The sequence below is a fragment of the Triticum dicoccoides genome, chromosome 5A, assembly GCF_002162155.2.
Source record: "Triticum dicoccoides isolate Atlit2015 ecotype Zavitan chromosome 5A, WEW_v2.0, whole genome shotgun sequence".
Taxonomy (NCBI): Eukaryota; Viridiplantae; Streptophyta; class Magnoliopsida; order Poales; family Poaceae; genus Triticum; species Triticum dicoccoides.
This window is the reverse complement of record NC_041388.1, coordinates 706333399-706356598: the sequence shown is the minus strand read 5'-3', so window position 1 is coordinate 706356598 and position 23200 is coordinate 706333399. Positions and strand designations below refer to the sequence as shown.

The window sequence follows — 23200 nt, the reverse complement described above, 5'->3', positions numbered from 1 at the left end:
GTAACGAATCACCATAAGCCTCAATATGTGTAACACCTATAGCAAGTAACATCTCTAGGCCGAATAACAATGCTTCATATTCGGCTTGATTGTTTGTGCAAAAATATTCTAAGCGGCATGAGGCTTCAAAAACAGCACCATGAGGAGATATATAAACAATACCAACACCTTGGCCATTGCTACAAACTGACCCATCAAAGTATAATATCCATGGTACTAATGAAATAAGGTTCATATCAACATCATGCTTGTCATTAATCCGATGTTCAACAATGAAATTAGCAATAATTTGGCCTCTCATGGACTTTAGAGATTCATAAGCCAAATCATATTCAATCAAAGCATAAGCCCACTTGCCAATTCTACCACTAAGAATTGGCCTATGCAACATGTATTTAATGACATCGGTTTGACAAGCTACTACACAAGCACTCGGCACTAAATAATGTCTCAGTTTTGTGCAAGCATAATATAAGCATAGACATAATTTCTCAATAAATGTATACCTTGTCTCTGCGTCCAATAAGCGGCGGCTTAAATAAGTGATGGCATGCTCTTTTCCTTCGGTCTCTTGAGTTAGAACAGCACCAATAACTTCTTCCTCTGCTGCAATGTAAAGTCTGAAGGGTTCCCTATGCTTGGGTGCTCTCATCACCGGAGGAGTGCACAAATAATTCTTGATCATATGAAATGCTTCTTGATGTTTTGCCCCCCAAGTGAAATCAGCATCATCCTTTAACCGAAGGATAGGAGTAAATGCATCAACTTTCCCTGACAGATTAGCTATGAACCTTCTCAAATAGTTGACCTTGCCAAGGAACTTTTGCATATCTCTCTTGCATGTTGGAGCCTCCACTTTCTGTATAGCCTCTATCTTTTTGGGATCAATCTCTATGCCATCTTCATGAATAATGAAACCCAAAAACTTGCCAGCTGATACGCCAAAAGCACACTTCAAAGGATTCATCTTCAGTCCATACTTTTTCATTCTTTCAAAAGCTAAACGCAAATCGGCCAAGTGAGATTCAAAAGCATCCGATTTGACAACAATATCATCAATATAAACTTCAAGTATGATACCGAGTAAATCATGGAAAATCAAATTCATAGCCCTTTGATATGTGGCTCCAGCATTTTTTAATCCGAATGTCATCACTGTCCACTCGAATAAACCAACGAAACCAGGGCATCGAAAAGCAGTCTTGTACATGTCCTCTTCGGCCATAAAAATTTGATTGTATCCGGCATTACCATCTAGAAAGCTAATAACCTTATGCCCAGAAGCATCATTAATAAGCATATCGGCTATTGGCATAGGATACTCATCTTTGGGTGTAGCCCTATTCAAATCTCTGAAATCAATGCACACCCTCAACTTCCCGGATTCTTTCTTATCCACTGGGACAATGTTAGAAATCCACTCGGCGTACCTGCAAGGTCGAATGAAATTAGCTTCAAGCAGTCGACCGATCTCTTCCTTGATCCGGTCATATGTTTTCGGATTAAATTTTCTGGCCGACTGTTTATAAGGTCTAAGACCGGCCTTTATAGGCAACCGATGCTCCACTAGCTCTCGGCTTAACCCTGGCATCTCATGATATTCCCATGCAAAGCAACAAACATATTCTTTCAATAGCTCGATTAACTTAGCTTTACAATCGGCTTTCAAATTTTTGTTTATAAATGTTGGTCGAGTGACTAAACCATCTCCAATATCTACCTCTTCTAATGGATCAGCCGACGTAAAACCTTTTCCAAGTTTATCTATGTCATCCAACTCCTCTATAGACTCATACATATCGTTCTCGCTGGACCGATATTTCACAAGACGTTTTTGTAACCACTCAGAGCTAGAATCCATTTAAACATATCATACCTTGGAGCCGATTGCATTCAGTCGGCTTTAAAGAGACGGGCACAAAACCATTCTTGGTTGCGCTGAGAAAATCAAACTCTGATAAGTCACGTCCTGTCAAGCAAGTAGCATTGGGATGTTGCCAATCCACCGATGCATCGGCCAAAGCAACACAGGCCGAGTTATCCGCATGAATGACTTCCACTTCATCATCAACCCACTGAATCAAAAACTGGTGCATAGTGGATGGCATGCACTGGTTTGCATGAACCCATTCACGGCCTAGTATGACGTTGTAGTTACCTTGCACCTCAGCGACAAAGAATGCAGTAGCCAAAGTTTTGCTTCCGACTGTAAGCTCCACACACATCACACCTTTGGCTTCAGTTTTCTCTTTGCCTTCAAACCCGTTAAGCACCATATTGGTCTTGATCAATTCTTCATCAGGCAAACCCAATTTCTTGAAGACCGAATAGGGCATAAGATTTACCACAGCACCACCATCAACAAGCATCCGAGTGAGCGGCGACCCATTGATATGACCTCTGAGATATAATGGTTTCAGATGCGTTACTGGTTCCTTTGGCTTCTCGAATATCGCGTTTTTAGGGCCAAAATCCAGCTGAGCCACCTCCCCTTCCTCATCTATAGCACGAAACTCAGCAGGCAAGTAATACACCATATTGATATCCATACCTTCATGAACCGGTGTAGACTCATAGTCCAACATATCAGCCTCCTCCTCAAGTGCATCCACCGATTCAGAAATTTGTCCGAGTGAAGAGGAAGCAATAGGTAACGTAGACGATGCAATGATTGCGTCGTCCTTTTTTGGTAGTGTAGGTGTTGCTGTGATAGGCGTAGAGGCCACTGTATCTCGTATTTGTTTGGGCCTCCACACTTGTTTTGTAGGTACCATAGGCCGAGTGTCATTGAACAACTTATCCCTTTGCTTCTCAGCCTCTTGTTCTGCCATCGCTTGGCTCCTTAACCTCTGTAGTTTCCTCTTCTGTGTCTTTGTTAGCCCTGGAGGACACTACTTTGGCTGAGTGTATTTAGGATCTCTCGTTTTTACTCGGCTGGTGCTTGCTTCATGGTCATTAGCCGAGTGCTTTGGCGCGATAGAAAGTATCGGCTCAGTCGGTTTGCTATGCACAATTGGCTGCTGTATGGCAAATGTTTTGGTGCCCAAGATAAGTGAGTCGGCATCCGTTTTCTCCTTGCTTTTTCCCGACTCAACTGCTGCAACACTTGGTGACTTAACACGCCATTCTTTTCGACTTTCCAGATGCATGAAATTTCCACTCGGGCGCAGCTTTTTACTCTGATGGAATCCACTCGGATGGATGTCACTCGGATGGAATCTACTTGGCCACATTTTTTCACTCGGATAGCTTCCACCTGGGTGCATCCTTACACTCAGATAATTTCCACTCGGTCGCATATTTTGACCAGCCGACTGATAGTCACCGATGTTGAGTCGGCCATTATATGAGTAATCAAGTCGATCCCACGCAGATTGCCTCTGCTCTTCTGAAAACTGCGCCCTTAGTCCACTCGGTTTTGTATACCGACTGAACATATCAGCTGATGGTGACCTTGGTCGTTTCAGATGAGTCTGTCGATTGAAACTAGAACCGGCCGACTGGTTAGCATACTTGGACAGCAACATATCAAAAGTTGGCTTCATCCGCTTGCGCTGCACTTTAGCTTCATTCTTCTTCCACTTGCCATCTTCTGGACTCTTGGGCTTGACAAATTTAACACGAGTATTTTCTTGCACTTGCGGTTGCCCCCCGAGTGTAGGATTATTGATGGTGATTTTGATCACTTCCTTGCCATCGGGTTGCTTATCAAGCACAACCTGTCTCCCCAAGACCTTGTTGTCCTCCTTGTCTTTCCTGGGCTCACCGACAATGACATTAGCTTTATTAGCAGATTTGGCTACCTCCGGCCGAATGAGTAGCTTCTTCCCCTCCAAATCCATGGTATTCATTGAAAAAGGCTGTTTATCAACTTGCATTTCAGAAAAGTTCAATCATCCGTCATTAATGGCCGATTGTATCTGTCGTCGAAAAACATTGCAATCGTTAGTAGCATGAGAAAAAGAATTATGATACTTGCAATAAGCGCGCCGTTTCAGCTCTTCAAACGGCGGCAAAGTATGAGTTATTCTAATAATTTTAGCTTGCAGCAAAGCATCAAAATTTTTATCACACTTGGCAACGTTAAAAGTAAACTTCATCTCTTCATCACGATTCTTATGAATCGGTTTCAGATCATTGCAAGTAAATGGTTTGGCCTTAGATGGCCAAACAAATTCAATAGAAAAAACATCACCCTCATCGTCGGAGTGATCACTATCATATTCGATCATATTCATCTTTGGACGATCGGCTTTGTATCTATGCACTTCTTTGAGGTCTTTGCTTTGGCTTTCCTGAGCCAAAGCCCTTTGTAAGACTTGGTTGATATTTAAGAACTCATAGCCTTCTAGCTTTTCTCTGATGGGAGTTCTCAAACCACTCAGCACTAGGTCTGCCAAGTCTCTCTCGGTTATCACCAAACTAAAACACCGGTTTTTTGTTTCTCTAAATCTCTTGACGTAATCGGAGACCAATTCATCATGCTTCTGCTTAACCGATGTTAGATGTGACAACTTGAGTTCATTGTCGCCGCTATAAAAGTGATCATGAAACTTCTGCTCTAGCTGCGACCAAACCCGAATGGAACCATGGGGTAAAGAAGAAAACCATGAAAATGCGGTACCAGTTAATGATAAAGGAAATAAACTCACTTTCAATTCGTTCAATGAGCCTGCCTCACCCAATTGTTCTAAATATTGACTAACATGCTCCCATGTGGTTTTTGTGCCTTCTCCATTAAATTTAACAAAATCTAAATTTTATATCCTGGAGGGCATTGGATGGCATCAAAGTACTCGGGGTACGGCTTTTGGTAAATCCGATTCCGAGGTAACTCAATTCCAAAATTCTCTCGAAGCATCTTAGCCATCTCCTCTCTAAGATTAGCTAGACCATCATCCATAGTGGACGATGACGCTTGTGGCAGTGGCATAGGAGGAGTAGGGTTACTAGCCGTAGGTAGGAATTGTGGCATGTACGTCGACCCATATTTTGGTAATGGTCGAGTGGATGTAGCTGTAGGTAGGGTTTGGTTCGGCGTTGCCATCGAACCTGGCACGCTCATAATAGGATTAATGGGTGCAGCCACAATCTGATTTGTTTGGGTAGGATAATAAGTCATCGGCATGGGAGGCGCCGATGAGATGGGCAAAGACATATTAGGGTTTTGCACACTAGCAGCTACACCATCATTACCACTAGACGATTGAGATATATTCTTCTGAGCATTAGTATTTTCGATGAAAGTTTGATAGACTAGATTGTTACCATCAGCAATACGACTTTCAATCTCAGCCCACTGCTCAGGAGAAAAGGCAGTACTTACAGAAGGTTTAACCTGTTCAGTTTGAAGAGGAGGGAACTTGATTTCTTCAATCGGAGTGATGTTGCCTTGGCGATCTTTCTTGAATTTTGCAAGGAACTCCTGCAGGTCCTTCTCCTCGCGCGCCTTCTTGTACTTCTCATAGACTTGGCGATGATCGGCCGATATCTCATCAAGACTGGGCTTAATGATGTTATCGGCGTCTACCTCAGATGGCTTGGGAAGATCGGACATGGTGGATGATGATGATTGATCTTCGTCCCCAGCGGAGTCGCCAAAAAAGTGTGTTGACACACGAACACGTCACGTGTACCCTCGACACCGGGGGTGATGCACCGCAGCTCACGTCGAAGGAGACCCGACCGACAGCGCGATACGCAAGACAGTCGACGGGCGCTTTTTGCAGGCCCGAAAACCCCACACCCCCGGGAGGGACCCCGTCAGGGAGTGCGGCGGCTATGGGCTGCCCTAGGTCGATTCGCTCACCCCTAGAGCCTCGGGATTCGCAGCTCTCAAACACGAAGAACAGCGAAGAACGAGATAGAAAAACGGTGGAGAGATAAAACGTATATGAAAAAGTAGTATATTGATTTGTTCGATTATGTGTTGTTCAATCGGCCGTCACCCCCAACATATATAAAAGGCGGCTGGACTTCCCTTACAAGCAAAGGATTTATCTAGGCTTTCCTTACAAGAAAATTACATCAATTCACGTCCTAGAATCCTAGTTCTGGTCCCACTCGTATTCAGCCCGAATCTGGTCCAATCTTCTGTCTTGCGTGGGCTGTGGAATCTGCATATGACTTCCGATGGAGACGGTTCAAATATCAATTATGTGTGCTTAGACGAGGCCAACAATCCGTATGTTGATCACTTTTCCAAATAAGTCCATCTTGAATACTCCACGGGGTCATCTCTAATTTCGAGTCGGACTCGTTCATGTAGCTGACTGGACCGTCCGACTCTTGCAGCATCTCTGCAGGTCGTATACTACGTCGGATGATGATGACTCCAAAAGCAAAGTTGACCGTTTCGATGTTACGAACAACTCCCGTGTTGAACACTTCTTCATCCGAAGCTATCTAGATAAGTATTTGAGCCCATCTTCAGCATCTGGTCGGATTGGCCTCGACAGTTTCTACTGTTCACGGCAGCAAGCTTTCCCGGCAAGGTTATTGTTCACGGCGGCAAGCTTTCCCCGGCAGGTTACTGTTCACGGCGGCAAGCTCTCCCCTGGCAAAGTTACTGTTCACAGCGGCAAGCTTTCCCCGGCAAGGTTACTGTTCACGGCAGCAAGCTTTCCCCGGCAAGGTTACTGTTCACGGCGGCAAGCTTTCCCCGGCAAGGTTACTGTTCACGGCGGCAAGCTTTCCCCGGCAAGGTTACTGTTCACGGCGGCAAGCTTTCCCCGGTAAGGTTTTTGAGGCAGCAAACGACCTCAGATGAAAATGTGTCCAAAAGCAAAGTTGACCGTTTTGACGAGACGAAAAACTTTCGTGTTGAACGTTTTCCGACTCGAGGCCATCTTCTGGGCCAAAACACTCACGCATTACATCAGACACTTGCCAAGACATGTCTGGTCTTCCGCGTCATATTTCGCTTCTTGACAGGGCTGCATCCAGATAACTCTAACTTTTGCATATGAACTCGGATTGAGATGATTTTTACATCAAAATCAACCGATTCGACGAGACGAAGACAATGCATGTAGAGCATTCCTTCATATGACAATCTGAGTGTAGTTTTGGTCTTTGATATGATGCCGAATGATTATGGTCCAAACATCAAAGTTGTTCCACTCGGCAATGTAAAATTTCTCATTTAGAATATTTTGTCATTTGAGGCCATCTCCATTGCATTCTGCATTGTGCCAAAATCAGGTGTCAACGGTGTTACCATCTTTGCAATTGGGGTACAACCCTTTTTTGTGATCCTCTACCATGCGATCGAACTTCAGCTTCTCCTTTTGACTTTCGCACTGTGTCCTTGCATCCACAATGACCCGGCGGAGATCATCATCATCGGGCACATCGTCTGGTTCCTCTTGATCTTCAGTAGCTTCCCCCGTTGCAGCATCATGGTATTCAGGGGGCACATAGTTGTCATCGTCCTCTTCTTCTTCACTGTCTTTCATCATAACCCCTATTTCTCTATGATTCGTCCAAACATTATAGTGTGGCATGAAACCCTCATAAAGCAGGTGGGTGTGAAGGATTTTCCGATCAGAGTATGACTTCGTATTCCCACATATAGGGCATGGACAACACATAAAACCATTCTGCTTGTTTGCCTCAGCCACTTCAAGAAAATTATGCAGGCCCTTAATGTACTCGGAGGTGCGTCTGTCACCGTACATCCAGTGCCAGTTCATCTGCGTGCATTATATATAATTATGTGTGTCAAAAGTAAGAAAATTAGACAAGTATCTATCTAAAGTAAGAATTATTTTTCTTTCAGAAAGAAGATAAGAACAAGAGGCTCACCATGGTGGTGTCGGCGATGAGATCAGTGCGGGCGATCGATGGCGGTGAAGATGTGGACGGGACGTGACGAACCGCTAAATCTATGCAAATCTCGGGGAAAATAAAGCTTGGAGGTCGAGTTTCGAGAGGAGAAAACTTAACCGTGGCTCGGGCATTTCATCGAACACCTCATGTGCATAGGAGGTGAGCTAGAGCACCCAAATACCCTCCCCTCGCCGGCCAAAAAAATAGAGCAGTGTGGACTGCTTTGCTCGCCGGCGAGGGGGTATATATAGGCAACTCATTTGTCCCGGTTCGTGGCTGGAACTAGGACTAAAGGCCGCCCTTCTGTCCCGGTTCTAGGCACGAACCGGGACCAATGGCTGTGGGCCAGGAGCGAGGCCCATTGGTCCCGATTCGTGCCTAGAACTGGGACAAATGGGTCCAATAAACCGGGACAAATGCCTCCCGAGGCCCGGCCGGGCCCCTGGACGCACGAACCAGGACGTATGCCCCCCATGGGTCCCGGTTCTTTACTGAACCGGGACTAATGGGCTTGGCAGGCTCCAACCAAAGCCCTGTTTTCTACTAGTGCTCGCCACAAGACGAGAAACCATGACCTCACCGCCCCAAAGAGATGGCAGGAATCTACGCCGGAGCTCCGTCGATTACATCCAGACGGACGAACTCGAGGAGCATCAGAGCACGGAAGAGACTAAACATGTGGTGTGTGTGGCAAGGGTAGCAGTGGAGGACGACTTTGGGATGTATCCAGTGGGATCGAGACATTGTCGATGAGATCGGATCATGGTGAGAGGGCTTGAGCTGCCATAGTTGGGCCAGACGAATCCAGATAATGAACCAGGGGGGGTGGGGGGGGGGGTGGCAGTGACAAAGCAAATGCAGTAGTGAGTAGGGGAACACTGCGGCGAGGGCGTGCGGTTGGAGGGGTCTGGGTCAGGCTTAGAATGAAGCTGATAGAGACATGAGAAATCTCACGTGCATATAGGCTCAGTCCTACATGGCGGTGGACAAAGTTCCTTGTTTCTTCAATTTTTTGAGAATTCATTTCTTCAAATTAGGGGAATGGGCCATCCACATAATATAGGAGCAGGGAGCCCATTGAAAAGGATTTTTGGTCTGAAAAATAAGCCCACAGGAACGCACACATATGAGCCGATACGGAGCCGCCCCCGTGGAGTTGACCTAACCCCACTCCAGTCCATCGCGTCAAAAGAAGAAACCCCACTCCACCCTCCCTCCTCCCGAATTCGACCTCGCCCCAAAACACCCTTTTCTCCGTTACTCCTCCGCCTCCCTCCAATGTCGTCCCCGCCGCCCACATCTGGTAGGGAGCAGATCGCCGACATCAAGGCGCCGCGTCCGCACGCCGCGGACACCACCGGCGCAGCGGGAGACATCGGAGCTGTCGAGGCAAACCAAGCAGTGTCCGTCGGTGAGGCCAAGGCGACGCCGTCGCCGGCGACCATCTGCCCCGCCTGCACGGAGCCCTGGAGCAGCGACGGCCCTCATCGCATGTGGTGAGCGAGCGAGGGCATCCACTCCCACGGCCTAGTGCAATTTCGCTGCTGCTTCTTTTTTCCGGCGGTGATGTTGCGTCTCTGTTGGGGCCTAGGGTTTCTTGGTTTTTCTGCGGGGGACATGGTCCTAGTACCATCACGCTGGCTTCCTTTTGGATTGGGGCTTATCAGCACAGTATCGTATTTGTTTTGCACTGGCTAATTAGATACTGAAGAAGATTAGATATGGCATGAGATCTGATTTTGCCAGGTCCATACACCACTGCTAATCTGATATTGAAGAGAATTGCATTCCCTTTGTATAGTCCACTGCAGTGGCGGAGCTAGCCAAGATCTTGTGGGGGGCGAATCACAAAATACAGATATTTGGGAGGGCCAAATACTATATTTTCTCCAATCTCAGGACCTCAAAAACTTTCCCTTCACAATTTTAACCAAGATTGGGGGCGAGGGGCATGACCCCTGCAAGCACCAGCCGTAGCTCCGCCAGTGGTCCACTGCGTGCAATGCTATTCTCGTGCGATTCTTTCTCTTCTATGCTTGAAGAAAAATTAGTGGGTTATAGCGCCACAATAGCCTTCCACATGAGTTTTCGCTACAACGACGTAATTTCTAGGGCTATTGCAGCCACAAGCGCAAAAGGGCTGATAACCTCCGCTAAAATCCATAGCAGTCGGAGGAGCTTAGCTGCCATTTGAAATTTTGCTTGTCAAATCGCCAGAAAAGAAGCTGTGCCGTTTTCCATCAAACGGCAGCTCGAGTCAAGACCTGTGTTTTGAATTTCGGCCGAGAAAAACAGTTTTCGGCCGAATTTTGGCCATCTTGGCCTGGGGCGAAATATATCTTTCGCCGAAATTGATCAAACTTGGCAAATTCTGGTCAAACTTTAGTCAAATTTTGGTCAAATTCCGGCCAAATTTTTTGAAAATGGCCGAAATTCGGCCATCTCGGCCTGGGGCAAAAAAAAATCTCATACCGAAAATCAAAACGCTGGTCAAGAGCTAATCAGTAAACCAGCGTGAACGCCGTGGCCCTTGCCAGTTCGCGCCCCTAGGACCATCAATTAATTCGGTGTCTTAGAGATGTCTGCTTAGCTGGAAGGTGCATCTTGGCACGAGGGCTCTAATCAGGACTCTGGCCCTTCACTGAACACCCGACCACAATAAATATTTATGAGCTTGTGGATCTATGTTTCATCTAAATATTCCTTGTTTATGGTCATATTTTTTTCTAAATCCGTTAAATGGTTTAGCTTCCGCTGTAGCATCGGATATTAGTTTCTATTATTCATGTTAAATAGATGCACTCACGCTACATACATATGCATGGCTTGTATTCTAACTATATGAGGCTAGTGATACTTTTGGAATACTAATCATTATCTATCTCTAAATGCAGTTGTATTCCTTGTGGGCATGTGTACGGCAGATCTTGTATGGAGACGTTGCTCGGTCGTTCTGGCCAGAATAGTGCCAAGGTACCGTGAGTGGGTCTGCATATACTCAGTGAACAGACTATATCAAAGATATATATCCGATATCTGAATGGAAATTCTCAACTTATCCATGACTGTTGATATTTCTAACCAGTGCCCTCAGTGTGGCAAACAATTTGAGGAGAAGCTTATAATCAACCTCTACGCACCAGAGAACATGTTGGAGGGTTGCTGCAGTCCTGAGGTTCTGTTTCTTTCATCCGCTGTACATCTATAGATGTGTCGAGTTTGTTTTTAAAGACATCCACTTTAGATGTAGGATGTTGGTTTATGTTGATCTATATATATGACGATATTTTTCTTACCTTTTATGAGATAACCGGACCTTTTGGTTCAATTCTATAAGTAATAATAGTATCTTTTCATATTCAACCCCCACTAATAGCGAAAAATTACATAGAATCAAGATATTGGGAACGGAAACAAATAATTCACTAGAATCAATAGCATCCATTTCGCCCTATTTCTTTCTCACAATTCGGGTCTTGCATGAGTACAATTTGGCAACAAAATGATACCCCATTCCAATTTAAACCTTTACATATTAAAGAAACACATATATTTGGTACTTTGAAAGTTAGTATTAATTTTAGAATTTGCTGGTTAATTCAATATATCTGACTTATTGAGCAATTTAATCTGGATATGTAGATAATCTATTTCAAAAAATAAATTGAAACATTACCTATGTACTTCTGAATATGAGTTGTTTGAAATTTACAGTTAATTATCCATGAGTAAATATCTAAAACATAATGAAAAATCATCAATTTGGACCATGTTCAGAAGTTGACCATTAATGGCCATTAAATCTTAACAATGTCCTATCAGTCAATTGCTCAGATTTTAATATTGCCTTAGCTTTAGTGTGGTAAGGTGGAGCGCTGCAAAATCTCTTAGAACCTTTTCACGTTACGCGCTATCTTTTGTGGCTTTCCAATAGTAGAAACATTAGTTTTTTCTACCATCACCCTGGTTAGTCTCATTGCTGCTAAAATCCGACAAGAAAACAAAAAAAAATAGGTCAACATGAGACACCAAATTTTTATGTCCATAACCCTTCTGGGAAAAACAAGGATGCATGATGGTTATTGCAAAAGCAATCATTTTTGTTAAGCCTGGTGGAAAACTATTATATCTTTATTTGCCCATAGAGTTGTGGCACTTTTGTCCTATTATGCTGGCCTGAAATGACTTGTCGATCTATTCATCATTAACAGTTTGTTCTCTGTTGACTTTAGATTCACTAACAAAGTGAAGCACTTAGGTTCATCCTTTTCATTCTGGATGTCTTCTAAAACCATCCTTATGGATGATATTGCATTTGAACATGTTCACCCTTACTAGTTAGTACTCCCACTGTAAAGAAATATAAGAGCGTATAGATCACTACTTTAGTGATCTAAACACTCTTATATTTATTTACGGAGGGAGTGCATAGTAGTAATCATGTAGTAAATTACTTTATACTAGGTCCTACTGAATGGGTAACCAGACATCGGAAAAAATGTTATAAACATATAATCAACTGTAGCAGTATCCACCTTAAGGTTTTTATTACTATAACTAGTATCGTTGTTAGGGGGCTTGTTTAGTTTTAATGTTGATTACATCTCATAAATTCTTCTTTTGCTCAATTGACCTGAACTGCAGGAAATTACAACGTTTTACGAACATATATTTGTTGCAGTAAGGGCAACGTGTATTGAGATTCAACAATGGTTTAGAGAATGGGTTGCTCAGATGGAGAGAATAGTAAACAAAAAGTTGACAATGGCTAAGGCCAACGTGATGTTAATGAAGGAGCGATTGAAGAAGATGGCTGAACAAGAAAAGATGGTGCCAAAGGATATGATAGTGTTCATGGAGCAGAATTGCCCTCAGCTGATGATTTGTGTGTCGTGCGTGTTCTCGTCCATACCAGCACCTGGTATGGAAGGTAGGGATGAGATTGCCAATGTCGAAATTATGGTCAGAGAGGGGCCTTGTCACCATGCCGTGGAAGCTAGCGAACGGGGTGGCAGAGGCAATGAGTTAAATCATACTGTATCTGGTTCGGGCGAGGAGACCGATGGCTCATACAGAGAGAGTAGCTACTTTGGTGAATATAATGCGAACATCTCCAACAAAGAAGCAAATAGGATGCTGGTGAGTGCGAACATGGAGGCTTCAGCTGAAGGGGGGAAAGGCATTGATGCTAAGGCACCAGCACGGCCAACCTGCTCTATCTGCATGGAACCGTGGACCTCCACGGACGAGCATCACATCTGGTGAGGAATATGCTTTCCACTGTTGATTTTTTTGGGTATATGCTACTTAACTGACGTCTTATTCCATGATACTGTGCTGAAAGTGAGCCTCATATGCTAGCTTGCTGAAATAACTTCAGTTATGTCCTGCTTTGATTAATACCATCTCCATGTTGGGATTCGAATTTTATCATGACAATATATACATGCAGTAGCCACCACTTGGGGATCATTACAACTACTCCTAGTGGATGCAGCTGATTTTTTAACATCATGCACCAGCTTTAACAATCCATTGTTTCTGATCCTTTTTTTTCTCACCGAGAGGAATAACGCTTGTGTTTTGAGTAATGTTAAGATTTAAGTTTATGATAGGTTAGGTATAGCGATTGAATTAGTAAGAATGTTTCCTTCTCGCCATCAACTAGACAATTGTTATAGGCATAGTTGCAATCCATTGTTGAATTATTCCAGATCATGAATTCATTATCCATTTGACATGATTGAGCTAGGTGATCACTGTGTATGCATATTAGGCGGGTTTGGGTTGAGGATGCTGAGGATGTGGCACCAAATGATCATATAGTGTAGGAGGGCAGTCTTTGCTGGACCTTTCATGGTGCTTACTTTCATTTGGTGACCAGATCAGAGGTTTTCCATTTTTCTTGTCTTGGGGTTACTAGATTTTATTCAGTATCCATAGACAGGGTTGTGTTCTCTAGATCATCTCCCATCTCCAACTTGCAGTTGCATTCCTTGCGGGCATGTCTACGGCTGGTCGTGCCTAATAAGGTGGCTCAGGGATCAGCTTTCAAGGAATGAGAATCTGAAGGTAACATGCCAGATTCTGTATGTACTTCATATTAACTTACATTCATGAATCAAATCATGGGAACCTGAGATTTCTCTACTTATGGATGCATATTTATCTTTCTAACCAGTGCCCTCAATGTGCGGAAAAATTTGAAGGCAATCTTATCAACCTCCATGCACCATTGTGTCAGGTTCTGATTCTTTTGTCCGTTGTACTTTCACTAGGTGTTGCATTGTGGACTATTGCTTTCTTTGTTTTCTCGTATAGTAGAAACAATAGTTGTCTGTCTCGCCAGTCCACATCAGCTTATATTGTCTCTAAATCATTAACGTCCGTCCCTCACACTCCATTGTTGGTTGTTCGTTTGCCTATACCCACATCACTTATATCCCAACGCGCATCTTAAAGAAATACCTGGACTTAGAATTGTAGGTGTGCTCAAGTTGTATGTTCAATGATAGTTTATAGTTGAGACATGCAAGTGTTCAGGTTATACTTTTAATACTTGGATATAGTAGGACGATTTTGCTTTTCAGCCATTTATGAAACTGCCATTCCTTTTTGCCACCGCCTTTGCTTTTGGAACGTTACCATCCTTCAAACTGGTTTACTGGCTCCACCTGTTAGCATTTTTTGGCAAAAAGGCAACCTTCTCTTTTCATTATTGGCCTTGTCCCTAATCTTGGAAGATGTAAGAAGTTTCAAGGGAATAATGAAATTTTGATAATTAGACCTAAGTATTGGCATAACCAGAATTCCAGGTGCGACTAGTGGCATTGACATAAAATTGCCGTACATTATTTTTTTTCTTCCAAATTTTGAGCACATTATTGTTAATACATAGTGATGGAGGCTATCATTGTTGGGACTTCTTATGTTATGTTTACATCCCCCATTCTAAAACGACCCAACCTACCAACGTCCTATAAACCACAGGATTTTCATCTGGTTGGTGATGAACATTAAAAATTCAAGTGCTATGCAGTTGTATAATTTGGTGTATATAGAAGAGGTTTTGTTTTGCTAGATGTGGATTATACATATCACAATTTCTCATCTCAATTAACCTGCCGGTGCAGGAAGTGCATGAGTATTATGAAACTAAGTTGGCTGAGTTTGAGGCATCGAGGGAAGAATGTATGATATTTGCAAAATATCATTCTCAGTATGACCTGCTAAGTGCACAGGCGAAGTTTCGGGATGAGCTGCGTGCACTAATTAGCCCTGAAATTGCTGAGGTTGAAAGAGTGATGATGGAACACGTGGCAAAGGCTAACAGTAGCTTGGTGCTGATGAAGGAGCACATGAAGAAGATGGCTGAAGAAGACACGGTGACAACGGAGCATCTGATCGGATACATGGAACAGACTTGCCATTGCTCTTGCCTCTTTCCTACCCTACCCAATCTACCCATATGACCCTGCTGATCAAAGCTGATGGATGGTCTGCTTTGTACCACACATTATGTATTTGTACTTCATCATATGTACTGTGGTGTACCAGGACTCTGGTTTGACCTCATCATTTGTCAAGAACATGGCAGCTGGCGCTAGGGTCACCAAGTCTTCCTGTGTGGAGATGTGGTGTGAACACTAAGTATGTTCAAACAGTCGAAAATATGTGGTACTTGCTTCTTTTAAGGTAAACCATTGGTCTGTTTATTACCTCGGTCTTCTACTTTTGAGTTGCTTCATTTTATTTATATATAAATTTCAGTCAAGCACACAACTATAATTGCATACCACTATGTCTAAAGTTGTGCCCCGTACTCAAATTGCAGCGAGCAACATGATGTTACTTGCATGTGCGGTGTGCTGGCTGAGGAAGGGAAAGCAATATATTTTCCCGACAAAGGGTAATGTATTAAAATCAAGATGATACCAATTCCATGTCGTCATCACAACGATACAATATCTGGAGCTAGTTGAGACATTGAGGGTGCACACATACAGAAAAAGAAAAATTAGAAAATAAAGAGAGTAGAGGTGACCAACGACACACAACAAGCAAACAAGCATCAACACCACCCATCACCCTTGACAACACATGAACTACGAAAGAATTCTCTGATGGCAACACCTTCAAGATGGAAATGCAACAAGTCTAATTTGTTCTTGAGATTCAAAAGCTTAGGGCAACTCCAATAGGGAGTACCAAACAGATGACACCAAATGTCAGCAGACATCGGGCTGGGTGTCGACAATCCAGCGGTAGTCATCAAATTAGGATAGTGTGTTATGACTGACAGTGAGCCTGGTGGACTGAGAGGAAAAGGAGCCAAGTGCAACACATGAGTTGCACGAAGATGTGGTCCAACTAGCATTGGGTCGGGAGGACGCCCGGACTCCCCCACACCTTCCCCCAATTTGGTGATCAGTCTGAACAAATTAGATGCCTGTGTGCATCCTAGCTGTGCAGAGGCCGGGTGTGTGCTCGTTGTGTTTATATTCACTTGATGCTTCATTCTGAGTCAATAAAATTCACCCTTTGTCGAAAAAGAGTTTTTTTTGGAAATGGAGGTATATCCCCGGCCTCTGCATCATGATGATGCATGCGCCCCTTTTATTAAAAATGCAAGAAGTATCATCATAAAGGTCTTACAGCTCACAAACGGAGCAAAAACAAAGAAAGGGCCTAAAAAAACAACCGATACGGTGATAATAAGGACAAGCTCTCTAGCCCTCTATCCTGTTATGTGAACGCCATCCGAACCGTTTGAATATAGCCCGAGCCACCATGTCCCATTGGTTGCACCCAGTAACCAAAGGCTCCCTGGAGTCCATAGGAGTGAGTAAGGACCACGTACGGATCCAAGCTGTAGCTCTGAAGATAACCTGCAAAAAAGTTAAGTTGTGTTGTCTGTTAAAAATCATATCGTTTTTGCAGTTCCATATAGCCCATAGTAACACACATATTCCAATCCGAATACGAGCCGCCGTGATCTATTCAACCCCAGCCAACCACGTCCCAAACAAAGACGCAATATCTACTGGGGGATTAATATTAAAAGCTATATGGATCGTTCTCCACAGTAATTTGGCAAGTGGGCATTCAATGAATAAATGTTGTATTGTCTCATCTTGAGCACAAAAACAACTCCGCGAGTTGCCTACCCATCGCCTCTTAATTAAGTTGTCCTTTGTGAGTATAACTTGCTTGTGGACAAACCACATGAAAATTTTAATCCAGAAAGGAACCTTAACCTTCCATATATGAAGTGACCTTGAGAGGGGGCCAGAATCAATCAAATCCGTATAAAAGGATTTCACCGTAAATATCCCATTTTTAGTTAACTTCCATTGTGTAGAATCCGGCACGTCGGAGAGTCGAACTTCAATCAATCTCCGGACCAAGTGCATCCGGACCAAGTGCATCCAGGATGTCCATCTCGCACCTACTAACGTACGTCTGGACTGGATATTCAAGGGAATAGTTTGAAGGACGATACCTACGTAATCTTCCATACGTTGCACAATATTGTAAAGGGTAGGATATTGTAAGGCCAAGGGTGTCTCTCCTAACCATGTATCCTCCCAAAATCTCGTTGACATCCCGTTGCCAACCAAGAATTTGACCTTACGAAAGAACAGATCCTTCGTTCGCATAAGTCCCTTCCAGAACGGTGAATCAGTTGGTATGATGGTAGTCTGGGCTAACGTTTTCGAGTGCAAATACTTATTGCGCGGGATTTGAGACCACATGCCCTCTGGCTCTGTCACTAACCTGTGCAACCATTTGCTCATAAGACATTTATTCTTAATTTCCAAGTTCTCAATACCGAGACCCTCTTGGTCTTGAGGTCGACAAAGGATATCCCAACACGCGAGACGGTATTTCCTCTTGGCCTCATCAGACTGCCAAAAGAATCGAGATCTAAAGAAATCAAGTCGCTTTCGGACCCCTTTCAGAATTTCGAAGAACGAGAGTAAAAATATTGGCATGCTCGTTAGTACTGAGTTGATCAGAACTAATCGGCCCCCATATGACATCAACTTGCCCTTCCAGCAGCTGAGTTTTTTTCGATTTGTTCTTCAATTACTTTCCATTCTTTATTAGATAATTTACGGTGATGAATCGGAATACCCAAGTAACTGAATGGTAAGGCACCTACCTCGCATCCAAACAATTGTCTGTAAGTGTGTTCCTTGTCTTTTGCCTTCCCAAAAGAGAACACCTCGCTCTTATGGAAATTGATCTTTAAGCCAGACAATTGTTCGAATAGACATAAGATAAGTTTCATATTACATGCCTTAGCCATGTCATGTTCCATGAAAAGGATAGTGTCATCAAGATATTGTAGAATGGACACCCCTCCATCAACTAGATGAGGAACTAGACCCTCTACATGCCCATGTTGCTTGGCCCTGCCAATAATGACGGCCAACATATCTGCCACAATATTGAACAGAAGGGGTGACATGGAATCCCCTTGTCTCGGCCCCTTATGCGTCTGGAAATAATGACCAATGTCATCGTTCACCTTAATTCCGACACTACCCTTCTGGACTTGAGTATCCACCTGGTGCCTCCAGGTTTCACTAAAACCCTTCATGCGGATTGCCTGTTGAAGAAAAGGCCATTTTACTTTATCATAAGCCTTCTTGGAATCCACTTTTAAGATAACCCCATCTAGTTTCTTCGAGTGAATCTCATGAAGAGTTTCATGTAAGACAACTACTCCTTCGAGTATGTGTCGTCCCGACATGAAAGCTGTCTGACTAGGTTGAATCACTGAGTGAGCAATTTGTGTCAATCTATTGGTTCCAACCTTTGTGAAGATTTTGAAACTCACATTCAGCAGGCAAATGGGTCGAAATTGTTCTATCCGGATCGCCTCCTTCTTCTTCGGTAATAACGTTATTGTACCAAAATTTAGATGAAATAACTCCAAATGGCCTTTGAAAAAATCATGAAACATAGGCATAAGATCATCTTTAATGATGTGCCAACATTTCTTATAGAATTCAGCTGGAAACCCATCTGGTCCCGGTGCTTTATTCGGCTTCATTTGAGTTATGGCCAAATAAACTTCTTTTTCAGAAAACGGTGCAGAGAGAACATCGTTCTCCGCTGCCTGTAATTGAGGTATATCATCAATCACAGACTCATCAAGAGACACCGTGGAAGTATTGGGAGGTCCAAACAGACTTTTATAATAGTTGGAGATATACGATTTTAAATTCTCATGCCCCACTATTGTTCCCTCGTCCTGTTCCAGCTGTATGTTTTTCTTCTTCCTATGTTTACCATTTGCAACCATATGGAAGAACTGTGTGTTGTCGTCCCCTTGGACAACCTTAAGCGTTTTCGCACGCAAATCCCACTTGAGTTCCTCCTCTCTCAGGAGAGCACGTAGGCCTTGCTCAGCTTCGGACTTGGTTCGATGTTCATGGACTGAGAGACCATCCAGTCCGGACATTTGCGAGTGATTTCATGAGCCGTATTGAAGTTGCCCTTAGAAGTGTGTTCACTTATTTCAAGTATAACTAGAAAATTTACACCAGAGTGTTTCCGAGGGTGAATCAATTTTGAACTTGATCAATATATTGCTTGTGAAGTAGGTTTTGCGTATATGCCCTATAGATCTACCCGTTGTGGACTGGAGATTTGAAACAATATTAAAAGAAAAAAATGCTTCATCATAGTAACCATGATCAGGCGACCAGTCTCACATAGCACCGGTCACTTCACGCGCGTGTCGCCCCACCTACTCAGCTTACAACACCTGGCCCACCGATCCCAAGTGGGAGTAGAAGCTTGCCTTATCCCTTCTCGATCTTTCTTATACATCCATTTTTATGTAGAGCACCTTCTTCCCCAGATTTCCTCTCGCACGCTAGCATCGGCACAACTTTATTCCTGAGCACCTTCTTCCCGGCGCAATCCCATCCCACCTCACACTCTAGCAAGTCCACTGCAATGTCTTGATTTCATGTTCGCACTCGCCCCCATCCTCGTCCTTGTCATGGAAGATGAGTCGCATCCTCAGCTTTCCTTCCCACTTCTGGCGCATCGGCATGAACATATTGCCCGGAGATGTCGTGAGCCTGTCCTGGTCATCCCGTCACGCCATGGCGAGCACGTACTACGAGAGGCGCTGGATGGGGCCACGACCACACGAGTTGCGATGGTGATTTCCATGGGATGCTACAAGCGGTTACGACGGGGATTTCCACGGGTGCTGCAACCGCCTGTGATGGGGATTTCCATGGGTGCTGCAACCGGCAACCACCGGAGCTGCAACTGCCAACCGCCATTGTTGGATACAGTGCCACCTAATGGTGAGTGTTGCAACCAGCACCAGACGATGGCGACCGGTGCTGCAACTGGAAATCACCGATGCTGGAGTGACGTGTTGTCTACACAGCGACGAGCCAAGGTGCTGCAACCGACATGATACTGAGGTACAACCGGCGAGTCTTTTTCCAGGGACCAGCATGTTGTTTTTCCATGATTGGCGAGCATGAGCCATTTTTTGCTGGGACATGAAGTTTTGCGGAATGCTTTCGTTATGTTTGCAAGTAGATGGGAAGGGGATACATATAGGGTTGCCAGGGAAACTACTGCCGAGATGTGGAGACGATCGTGGGAGGGTGAGAGCAGAACGAGTCCACAGTCTAACACTCCCCCCCCCCCGCAGTGTCAGCGGCGGCGTCGACGACATTAATACCGGAGCAAATGTCGAGGAAGGTTGCTGACGGGAGCCCCTTGGTGAAGATATCAGCAAACTGCGCTGTAGTTGGGACGTGAAGAACGTGAACCTCACCTAAGGCTATTTTCTCTTTTACAAAGTGTATGTCTATCTCTATATGCTTAGTTCTACGATGCTGAACAGGATTACAAGACATATACACTGCTGACACATTATCACAATACACAATGGTAGCTTGGTGCACTAGACGATGTAGCTCGGTGACGAGTTGGCGAAGCCAGACCGTTTCAGCCGCAACATGCACAACCGAACGATACTCAGCCGCCGTAGATGACCTGAAAACACTTAGCTGCCTCTTCGAAGACCATGAAATCAAATTATGACCTAAGTAAACAAAGTATCTCGAAGTGGAACGACGTGTATCTGGGCACCCTGCCCAGTCTGCATCAGAATATGCGGTGAGAGAGGTAGGAGAAGAGGGAGAAATAGATAGGCCATGATCAAGCATGCCTTTGAGGTAACGAAGAATATGCCGGACGTGGTTCATGTGAGGGAGACCGGGGTCATGCATGTGTAAGCAAGCTTGCTGGACAGCATAGGCGATGTCAGGTCGGGTGAGAGTAATGTATTGGAGCGCGCCAGTAATGCTACGGTAGAGAGTGGCATCAGGAAGTGGTTCGCTGGCAGAAGATAGTTTGGCGCCGCTCTCTGCAGGTGTACGAGTAGGACGACATTCAAGCATGCCGGCTTTGAGAGCAAATCGATGGTGTACTGACGTTGTGAGAGGAAGAGACCCCTAGAGGACCTGGAGACGGCGATGCCGAGGAAGTGATGGAGCGGACCAAGATCGGTCATGAAGAATTCGACACGGAGAGAGGAGATGATGTGGGTAAGAAAGGTGTAAGATGAGGTGAAGGAAATATGCCCTAGATGCAATAATAAAGTTGTTATTTGTATTTCCTTATATCATGATAAATGTTTATTATTCATGCTAGAATTGTATTAACCGGAAACTTAGTACATGTGTGAATACATAGACAAACAGAGTGTCCCTAGTTTGCCTCTACTTGACTAGCTCGTTAATCAAAGATGGTTAAGTTTCCTATCCATAGACATGTGTTGTCATTTGATGAATGGGATCACATCATTAGAGAATGATGTGATGGACAAGACCCATCCGTTATCTTAGCACTATGATCGTTTAGTTTATTGCTATTGCTTTCTTCATGACATATACATGTTCCTATGACTATGAGATTATGCAACTCCCGTATACTGGAGGAACACATTGTGTGCTATCAAACATCACAACGTAACTGGGTGATTATAAAGATGCTCTACAGGTGTCTTCGATGGTGTTTGTTGAGTTGGAATAGATCGAGATTAGGATTTGTCACTCCGTGTTTCGGAGAGGTATATCTGGGCCCTCTCGGTAATGCTCATCACTATAAGCCTTGCAAGCAAAGTGACTAATGAGTTACTTGTAGGATGATGCATTACAGAACGAGTAAAGAGACTTACCGGTAACGAGATTGAACTAGGTATGATGATACCGACGATCGAATCTCGGGCAAGTAACATACCGATGACAAAGGGAACAACGTATGTTGTTATGCGGTTTGACCAATAAACATCTTCATAGAATATGTAGGAACCAATATGAGCATCCAGGTTCCACTATTGGTTATTGACCGGAGATGTGTCTCGGTCATGTCTACATAGTTCTCGAACCCGTAGGGTCCGCAGGTGCGCTTAACGTTCGATGATGATTTATATTATGAGTTATGTGATTTGATGTACCGAAGGTTGTTCAGAGTCCCGAATGAGATCACGGACATGACAAGGAGTCTCGAAATGGTCGAGACATAAAGATTGATATATTGGACGATGTTATTTGGACATTGGAAGTGTTCCGGATGGTTTCGGGTAAAACCGGAGTGCCGGAGGGGTTACCGGAACCCCCGGGGGAACTAATGGGACACCATGGGCCTTAGTGGAGAGAGAGGAGGGCAACCAGGGCAGGCCGCGCGACCCCCCCGCTTGCCGTCCGAATTGGACAAGGGAAGGGGGGGGGGCGCCCCCTTTCCTTCTCCCTCTCTCCCTCTCCTTCCTTCCCCCTCTCTCCCTCTTTTTGGAATCCTACTAGGACTAGGAATCCTAGTAGGACTCCCCTCCTTGGGCGCCCCCCTATAGGGCTGGCCGGCCTCCTCCTCCCCTCCTTTATATACGGTGGAGATGGGCACCCCATAGACACACAAGTTGATATTTAGCCGTGTGCGGTGCCCCCTTGCACAGTTTTACAACTCGGTCATATTGTCGTAGTGCTTAGGTGAAGCTCTGCATCGGTAACTTCATCATCACCTTCACCACGCTGTCGTTCCGACGGAACTCCCCCTCGGTCTCAACTGGATCAAGACTTCGAGGGACGTTACCAAGCTGAACGTGTGTAGATCGCGGAGGTGCAGTACGTTCGGTACTTGGATTGGTTGGATCGCGAAGACGTTCGACTACATCAACCGCGTTACTAAACGCTTCCGCTTTCGGTCTACGATGGTACGTAGACACACTCTCCCCCTCTCGTTGATGTGCATCTCCTAGATAGATCTTGCATGATCGTAGCTAATTTTTTTGAAATACTGCGTTCCCCAATAGTGGTATCTAAGC

General features: G+C 44.4%; 1 protein-coding gene across 1 annotated transcript; it reads left to right on the top strand.

The window, feature by feature from the left end:
- Positions 1–9031: 9031 nt before the first annotated feature.
- LOC119298557 lies at positions 9032–15545 on the top strand. Its single transcript, XM_037575914.1, has 7 exons — positions 9032–9326; positions 10725–10803; positions 10916–11005; positions 12475–13091; positions 13818–13902; positions 14012–14074; positions 14964–15545. The coding sequence occupies exons 1-7, from the start codon at positions 9109–9111 to the stop codon at positions 15300–15302; spliced, it is 1491 nt and encodes a 496-aa protein (XP_037431811.1). The 5' UTR covers positions 9032–9108; the 3' UTR covers positions 15303–15545.
- The last annotated feature ends 7655 nt before the right edge of the window (positions 15546–23200 follow it).

Bases quoted from the DNA above. Each gene is read 5' to 3' on its own strand.
- LOC119298557 (XM_037575914.1), top strand. From the start codon at position 9,109: ATGTCGTCCCCGCCGCCCACATCTGGTAGGGAGCAGATCGCCGACATC. The intron at 10,804-10,915 runs GTACCGTGAGTG...ATTTCTAACCAG, and splicing joins CTGGCCAGAATAGTGCCAAG to TGCCCTCAGTGTGGCAAACA. The intron at 13,903-14,011 runs GTAACATGCCAG...CTTTCTAACCAG, and splicing joins CAAGGAATGAGAATCTGAAG to TGCCCTCAATGTGCGGAAAA.